We start from the raw sequence: 9,066 nt of genomic DNA, 5'->3' as shown, positions 1-9,066 counted from the left end.
CTGAAGGAGAAATCTCGTTAACATCTTCTTGTTCTCCCCACTGTTTAAGAACGTCTTCCACTGTTTGGGACACTTTTGACCACCTCCAGTTATTTCAACTTGGACAGCTCCTACACTAGCACGTTTTGCTATCTCGGGATTCTTGATAGAAACATCTGGATATCTATCTGTGACAAAATCAGCTAAGGTTGCCTGGGGAACAACTGAATGAAAAACAGAAGTCGCCAACTCTTCAACTGTCGCTGGAATTTCTTTCATCGCTTGAAGTACAGCCTTGCCATCAACAATTAATACTGCAGTGGGTGTAACATCTTCAGCTGGTTCGACTCCTTCAATCAGCGTGTCCAGTAACTTGGACTTGACAGTCTTGCAGAGGGACCAATCCAGGTCAAAACACTTTGGGACACTTGTCAAATTTTGAGCGAAAAGTAGAGAATTTACTGTACATGCTTCCATCGTTATACGAGCAACGTGTGTTTCTCTTTCCCTGCCTTTTTCGCGCCCCCTTCCCCCCAGACAATGTTCAAACATTCAGCGATCGATGAACGGATCTTGATTTTGGGGCAGGGGGAAAAGTGCGAATTGTCCCAACAGTTTTGACCAGGATTGGACCCATCCGTTGAAGCTAGAGGCAACGGAAGAGGACTTAGGGAATACTTGAAGACTTCCCGTGGATTTCCTTTGCACCACAATGCCATTAGTGCAGTGAGTTGTCCCTCTCCCCGATGTCTCTTCAAGCAAGTCGAAGTTGTCCCAGCAAATTGTGCTAAGGGCATTAGCACAGATAACCTTTGGTAATATTACACCATGTTCGTGTGCTTCCATGTGATTCTCAGCAAGTGCCGTCTCGATCTCAAGAACCTGGTCATATGATATTCCATGACCATATCTATTCAACAAAATGATGACTTCTTTTGAACCAGTACGGCTTTTTAATGTCATAGGAAAGGCAACGTGTTTGGGCATTTGAGACGTTGTATAAGAGGTCTTGGGCAAGGGACAGAAAAAGACGCTAGCAATTTTCGTCTCATAGAGGACCCAAGCAAGTTAGTTGTAAACAACAGTTGTAAATCTGATGTTCTCTTCGTTAATTTTATTTGAACTTGGTGACCATGGCATGTTCAGTTCCTGACTTACAAGGGCGGCCGGTCTTGGCGGCACGGTTCTTGAGAGATGCATCCTTTGGCTCTGTGATAAACCTATCATTTTCAACGCTATGATTAAGACCACACTCAACGATCTGACCCTTAGACATCTCATCGCAGTAGACAATTTCAGCCTCAGATCTATGTCTCGCGTGCCAGAAGCTTATTCTGCCCTGGTAAGCCTTTTGCATTCTGACCTTCAGCTTTTCAGAGCAATACAAGGGGTTTGTATACCCTGAAAGGAGAGAAGTTTCACGTACCTTAGCCCCAAGTCAGGCATTCGAACAACTTCAAAACTCTCAAATATCTTGGGATGCATCTCAGATCTGACAGCCTGAACGGCGTTATCATGACAAGATTCGAGCTTGCCCTCTTGATTTTTCTTCTACTTCTATTAGTGCCCTTTAAATTAGGAGAAAGTCTGAAGAGAAAGGTGAACCCACAATGCTTACTAATAACTTGTCTTAAATATGAGAGCGTGAGATAAGAGAGATGGGATATCCATGGATTAAATTTGCAAGAGAAGGGGTTGGCGGGAGAAAGGTAGGCTCGATTACCAGCCGCTGTTCGGGAAGGGCGCCGCGCTTCTCGGGGAGGAACGTAGACCGGACTTGAGAGAGCGGCGGTAATCGAGCCTACCCCGGCTTATACGTCTTATACGACCTCGGATGTAATAATCAAACCTGATAATCCCGGTCATTTCGCATGAGTAAGGAACTCTTAACAAATTTCCGTTTGTAACGGACAGTCGGAACACAGTTGTACATCTTAACAGCCGCCTTTTATGTAAACTCACCTAATCTATAGCCACACATTCATTTGCGATTCTTTTCATCGAAGTGCACACACCAACAGCTACAATTTGTAGCGGCGCTCCCGCGGGCGCCAGGGTGTGGAAGTCGGTAAACCCCATCGGTCCGTGCTACCGTGCGCACACTTGCATAGAGTAATCTGCGTGACAAGCGTTCCTGAACAAATTAGAGTTTTCCACATTTTGGCCGCGGGAAAAGTAGAACGAGAGAAAACCTGTTCCTGCTCCTCGCCAGTTATATTAATTGCGCTCGCCTCAGTTTTAGTGCGCCCCCAAATACGGAACGCTTGCTATGTAGGCTAGCACGGGGTGCTCGGTTTGAATGGAAATCAGTAAAGTAAGTGGCCCATCAGAGCCGGAGCTTATCCCGGTTTCTGTGGCATGAAGCGACTAGGAGTATTTTTTTTTACTCCCCCCTGGATGGGATGCCAGTCCATCACAGGGTTACTTCCAGCATTTCGCCGGCACCCATTTACAAACCTGGGTAAAGAGAGGTACCGTGGGAGTAAAGTGTCTTGCTCAAGAACACAACACAATGTCCCCGGCCAAGACCCGAACCCGAACCACTCGATCTGGAGTCGAGCACACTAACCATGAGGCCACCGCGCCTCCCTTGAATGGAAATCAATGACTCGTTTAGATTTTTAAACATTCATAACGTTTCTTTGCTTGAACTGGAACGAAAATTAATGTTTATTGAAGTTTCTCTCACGTTTCTTTCATCTGGCCACCTTCTGTTGGAAATGCTTAGGCTTGAATGCGAACGACGTTCTCAATGTGAGATTTATGGCGACTTCCTCAACTTCCTCGGGTTGTTTGTTCACTTAGCCACTCCGTTAAAATGTAATTTTGGAGACCTAGGGACTACTACAGTAATTCAGAAAATAATTTAGTGGCCGCTAATTTGCCACAACTGAAATTGATTTCGTAAAATAAATGGCTTGCTTTTTGCCTTCTCATGATTTATTGCGATCTCCCAAGGGTTGCGGGGAGCAATCATTTTCGAGGGAAATTAATTTGAGAGAACAAGGGATATCTCTACTATCAAAAGGAAGTTTGGCGAAATATGTTTGGGGGGATGGATTTTATAAATTGGGAAAAAGAGAGGAAATAAAGTCAAGAAATAACACCTGAGGGGGATAAAAAGGTTTGCACTGTAATTAGACAGTTATAGAATGTCTCTCACCGCCTGTTTGAATCCTCATCGATGTCAGAGAGTCCTCCAACTTTTTGACGGAATAAATCGGGTATTTTGCACAAAACATTGCCAACTCATCGCTGAGTATAGACCGATCAGTCAGTTCACTGCTAGGTATCCACTTGTTGTCAATAATTGTCGTCTTCTTGATCTTGCTGCTAATCTTCTGCAACGATGATCGTAAACTTTGATTTAGATTTTTGTAGTTTATTTGATATCTAAAATTTACATGCAAAACAGGGGTTGAAATAAGGGCACTCTCCCAAAGAAGTACTATGAAAAACTTTCGTGTGTTTTTGTTTTACTCATTACCCCATTACATAATAACTCCATACATTTTACTCACTATCTATATTCTCATTGGCAACAAACTGTGTTAATTATCAAAACTACAAAGAACAGGAAATGTATTGAAACATGAAATTAAAATCTTATGATTTTTCAATCACTGTCTTCTTTTTCACTGGCTGAGGGCTTGAAGCTAATGTGCGAATGTACGTGCCCTTTCCGTGCAATCGTCCGCAAAAGAAATGACATTCGGCGGGGATAAAATACAAATCTCGGTCAGGTGCGATAGGCCGGACGCTGTATTCGCAGACCACTGATGAGGCTAGGAAAATGGGAAGACTTGCACACGCTCACCTCGGCGTTATCAAGACCATCGATGAGTTTTCTTGGCGACAACAGCTCGTCTTGTAGGGGCAGAAGGTAACAGATCTTTTTTTCCGGAAACAGCAGCATACTCATATTCTATGGTGACAAGAAATAAGATGAAACATTACCAAACAGTTCAAACAGATGAGTTAAATGAGTGATCGGTAGGCGCGTAAGCGATAGTGTAACAAGACGCCTATAGAGGCGTATCCGTGGGATGCACAAAGAGTTAACACAAATTGTCCAGTTACAGTGAACTACAACCACGGGTAAACTTCGGAAAATGGGGAGAGATTACCAGAAAGATAAAGCTATAATTTAACTAGAAGTTATTTGTTGTAAAAACAGAAAGAGGTTATTCCTTATTATTAATGCTACTAAATTATCTAGTGGAAACAACTAGGCCCTATTAGGGGTTATCATGAATACAGGAGATTTAGGGAAAAATATTTGGGGGGATATTAACGGGATGCAGGATATTTAAAAACCGAACTGGTATAGACCTTATTCATAAATGTTGGTCACATTTAGCCTACCAAGCCTCATTTTAGAGCAAGAAATCTTTTCAATTCACTGTATGGTATCGAGGCTTGGTAGGCTAATTTGCACTTCGACAAAAGAATTATAAATTGACCGCCATTTATGAATAAGGTCTTTTATAGTGATACAAACCACAGGAAATGACGGGATACAGGTCAGGATATTTAACAATTATTCTTTGAAATCGAAGTGAATAGTGGTAGAATATTTACCAAGCCGCAAAGCGGCGAGGTAAATATTCTGCCACTTTTCACCTCGATTTCAAAGAATAATTGTTTTAGTATATACTCACGAAGTGATCTCAACAACAATTGCAGAAAAAACCGTAGCATCCAAAGTCGATTTAATTGGCATCTCAATTCATGTGTGGAAAACGTGCAAGCAGCACAAAGCATGCGTGAAAGTGTTTACAGAAGCTTCAAACATGGCAGATCTAAATAACCTTCGTTAAAATCCTCGTCACAAACAGCAAAATGGTCATTTTGCATTGTTTAAATCAGCAATTTGAATCGAAAGTCTGCTTGTTAAAACATTTTCACCGTTCGATCAAAGTTTTTGAGGTTCATCTGAAATGAAATTGGAAGTGCAGTTGGTAAAGGATCCACATGAAATGGTGGCTCTAATTTAGGTGAGCGTTAGTTTGTTGTCAAATGACCCGTCTTGTTTCCTTGCAACCATGTGGAACTTTCTTAAACATTTTTTTACTTCTTCGATTTCAGTAAGAAATTCGTTTTGGTGGGCGACCAGCCCTACAAGAGAGAATTACTCCGAGTGAAACAAATTGTTGGCGTGAAGATTGTTTATTTTTCAGCAATAATTATCTGGAAAAACGAAGTCAAACACTGATTGGCAAAATGATGAACTCTTCTCTTACCTTTGAAAACTTTCAGACCAAATTTTGTGGCCTTCTTTGTCTTCTGTAGCACAGCATCATCTTGTATTCTCAATATTTCCGATTCATAAATGCTGGCGAGTTTACGCCGGCCATTTTGTTTTGTTTGGATTAAGCATTATTCACTCCACAGGTAGTGAATAATGCTTAATTACTCCGAGATAGCGAACCAATCAGATTTCTTGAAACACCAAGATCACTGAGTGAGTATATACTAATTAGAGATACGGGATACTTAGATTCCTCCCTAATGGGCCCTCAACAATCAGCACAGTAATACTATCACAATTCGGGCGTTATCCTAGACGAGGATATGTCTCTTGAACACCATGTTGCTGCTATTTGTAAATCCTGCTTTTTTCATTTAAGGAACATTTGCAAAATCAGGAAACATATCAGCTTTAAGCACTTATCCACGCATTCATTTCTTCTAAATTAGATTTTTGCAACATGTGAAATAAGATTACAAAACCTGTGTTGTCTCATGGGTTTATTCTATTGTTTATGAGTTTATTGTTTTATTTATTGTCTTTGTCTATTAATCATGATATTTTTATTAATTATTTGACTATACCCCTTTTTATAAATACATTCTTTGTAAATATTTACTTTTATTCTTATGCACATAATTTTATAATCTACTTTTTAATTTATTGTCATTGTAAAGCGGGTTTGAACCTTGGAATTATTGCTATATAAAATATAGGTATTATTATTATCATTATTATTATTATTATTATTATTATTATTATTTACTTTTACTAAAGCTTTTTGACGAATGTCAAGATAAACAGGTGAAATTTATTTGGAATACTGACTGGAGATAGGCCGCTTCATTCGTTTGCTTTGGTTTGTCTATAACACAAAATAGAGTGTATGTCTTTTTATTTGCCAATGGTTGTTTAAGGCTTTTTAACCAATACTCTTTTCACGTTTTTGATTCAAGTACTAGGAGGAATGGATTTATTTTTTGTTGTCAAGTGTCATTGACTAAAGACAAATACAAAAATATCTGCTCCAAGTCTCAAGTCTGTTTGGTGCATTGTTTCGAAGTTATTTGCCGAAACATGTCACTCAATTTTACAGAGCTTTATACGGAGACTCCATGTTAAGTTGGTGTTCCTCAAATGGCCTCGAATGAACAAAACATGTGGACCTCAGTTTGCGATAAAAGCCCTCTCTTTTTGCTCGTGAACTGAACCAAATGAGCACAAAGATGTCTTCTACAGCTTTTAATGCTTAATTTGCCAAAACTCACAAGGCAAAACCGTTTTTTGAACCAGACAGCTTTTAATTCTTTATCTCAGCTACTGCCTTGGTGTCACGCAAGGCGAAATTTGAAAATTCCAAATGCTGTATTCTGAAAACGAAAAACGCTACGGTACCTAAAACTGGTAAAAGATTTACTTCTAAGTAATTTTTTACCTGGTATGGATTAAAAAATCAGAAAACCTTGCAGCTTTGATTTTACAATTTGATGGCGTCATGTGAAAACACTCTATTGATAAGCTTAAATGCTTGGCACAATGGCCGATTGAACACACTGGTTCAATTCACAAACTGTTTTGGAGCGACTGAACAAACTGGTTCGCAAGAAAAACAGATCCATTGAAGTATTCGTTCGATGCAATATTAAATGCTTATCGTGAAACACACGAGACCGGAGCAAGATCTAAAAATAACTTAGACAATTCTTCTTACTTTAACGCTTCCCGTTCTCAAGGAAAAATCGTCTGGCCACTTTATCAAATACTTTCAGACGTGAGGTTCAATCATCGCGGGCGGAAAGGATTTGCTATAGCTTATATTAGAGCAGAGTGGTCTAGCGCGCGCTCAGAGAAGAGAGAGAAGAGTGAGATTTCTAATCGTCGTACGAGAGCTCGAAAATACTGGAAGGAATAAAATTGGAATCCCGAAGGGGCTTAATTTAACATCTGTGGGGCTCATTTGTGACTACATAGCAAACCATCACGTGATAAGAGTTGCTTTAACGGCTCAGTGGGAACTTACTCGCTCCCGGGGCGCGTGGCACGACTTCGAGGCGCGATGGTTCCAGTTGTATTATACGGGATTCTTATCGAGCGGGTAAACTAGCTTGATCCCTGGGGTATGCACATTCGTGACTGCGATGAAGAATAAAAAAAAACTTACTGGAGAATTAAGGTGCCTATACTAAGTAAAGTGAGTTTAAGTTGATTTAACCCCATGCACTCACTTCCGCCCTTCCCAGACAAGGGTAGGGGGAGGATGACCATCGGGAAAATGCGAAAAAGAGGATATAACTCAAAGCCCACCAATGACCGAAGAACCTCAGTAGCGATACTGCACCAAGATCTCGACAAACCGTTAATTAGGATGCAAGACGATCGCAATTTTATTGTCTCAGTGCATAAAATCACACTTTACTAGTGCAAAAAAAAGCAAATCACTGTTCGCAGTTTACCCCATCATTAATTATTTTATAAGCCCCACCCTTGAATACAAAGCTATTTGGGCTTTTTCGAAGATACCAGGCTCACCATCTTAAAGTCGTGCAAAATATTGCTGTGATCCACGTTACCATGTGCAGGAACTTTAAACAGTTCTGTTTGCTTCTCTGTGTCCACCTCGATCGTCTCGTTATATAGTTCTCCAGACTCACTGAATTGAACGTTATAATCAACAACCTAAAGATATGCAACGAATAAAATCACATGAGATCACATGAAATAGTTACACATAAAGGCTTGTAATTACACTCGCCTCTTTTCACTGTGTTATCTGAGCGCCTGGACTCGAAGGGTCTCGACAGAAGCAAAATAATGTAATTAAATTGTTAATTAATTTATGTATATGTTATACGGCAAATGATAATAACTGAATAAATAACTAAATAAATAAAAACAGAGGAGAGCGAGAAAAATAGGGTTCACCGAACTTAATCCACGCTAAATCCACACAAAGCGGCAGCAGTGGTCACTAACACTTATTGTTGTTCAGTTTCTTACTTAGAGACAATCAGTTACTTCCACAAGGCTATCTACTTCCTTTTTATCACTATTTACCCGAAATCATAAAAGAACTCACCTGTTTAGTCGGAGAGTCTGCTTCGCCGTTGCCGCATTTGCAAACAGCTTTAGTAGATACCATGTTTGCCGAGGCTAGAAGCAGTACATATATGAATGCCACTTGACGTCTGACGAGGGAAGTCTGTTAAAATTCAAGTAAAAATTTGGAAATTAAATTTTAGTCACAAAAAGCTTAAATGATGAGACGTGATTCGAAATTGATCATATGAAATTTGTAGGGGCACCCAGACGAAAGTGTAAACCATGGTTACCCAAGATGTTAGGATATAATAATACAAATTTTGGGTGACAACTGTAGCAGTTTTCTGTTGCTTACGTCTAGCATGGTTAAAGTGCTTTCTAGCTCCAAGTGTGTTCTCTTCTCCTCCCACTTTCTTTTCTTGCTTCTTTCTTCAGTCTTGCTGATCTTTAGCCACTGGACTAATATGCTATATTGACTATGCTAGGTTTTGTCTTTTTATATGTTATGTACTGAAGTACGTGGGTGAAATTTGATGTTTCAGCTAACGAGGAGCGGCTAAACGTTTGTTGTGCCAGTTCCTGATGATCTTATGTTGATGGAAACTTAGAATGCTGAAGTGTATGTAGTCTTGGAGCTACCTGCCTCACGTCAGTTACGTTTTGGACTTACGGAATGACTTTATGAGCATGATTAGCAGCATTGTTAAAAGCTGCTGATATATTCGCCAGGTTTTGTATGTGACTCGCTCCTTCACGGATCGAAACTCCTGTCTGAGAGCAATACTTTTCGTGCTTAG

General features: G+C 40.1%; 1 protein-coding gene across 1 annotated transcript; it reads right to left on the bottom strand.

Moving 5' to 3' along the window:
* Positions 1 to 3,116: 3,116 nt before the first annotated feature.
* Positions 3,117 to 8,670, bottom strand: LOC138001222 (uncharacterized). Its single transcript, XM_068847872.1, has 5 exons — positions 8,625 to 8,670; positions 8,307 to 8,429; positions 7,760 to 7,906; positions 3,797 to 3,904; positions 3,117 to 3,320 (listed from the first exon to the last, which is right to left on the bottom strand). Exons 1-5 carry the CDS (start codon positions 8,631 to 8,633, stop codon positions 3,117 to 3,119), a joined length of 591 nt encoding a protein of 196 aa, XP_068703973.1. The 5' UTR covers positions 8,634 to 8,670.
* Positions 8,671 to 9,066: the final 396 nt, after the last annotated feature.

Source organism: Montipora foliosa, chromosome 4 (genome assembly GCF_036669935.1).
Source record: "Montipora foliosa isolate CH-2021 chromosome 4, ASM3666993v2, whole genome shotgun sequence".
NCBI classification, from domain to species: Eukaryota; Metazoa; Cnidaria; class Anthozoa; order Scleractinia; family Acroporidae; genus Montipora; species Montipora foliosa.
Note: the sequence above shows the minus strand (reverse complement) of the source record. Positions and strands in the feature narration are given on the sequence as shown.

Excerpts from the sequence above, each read along its gene's own strand:
- LOC138001222 (XM_068847872.1), bottom strand. Across the intron at positions 7,907-8,306 it reads CAGACTCTCCGACTAAACAG|GTTGTTGATTATAACGTTCA; the intron begins GTGAGTTCTTTT and ends GCATATCTTTAG. Across the intron at positions 3,321-3,796 it reads ATGGTCTTGATAACGCCGAG|AAGATTAGCAGCAAGATCAA; the intron begins GTGAGCGTGTGC and ends TCATCGTTGCAG.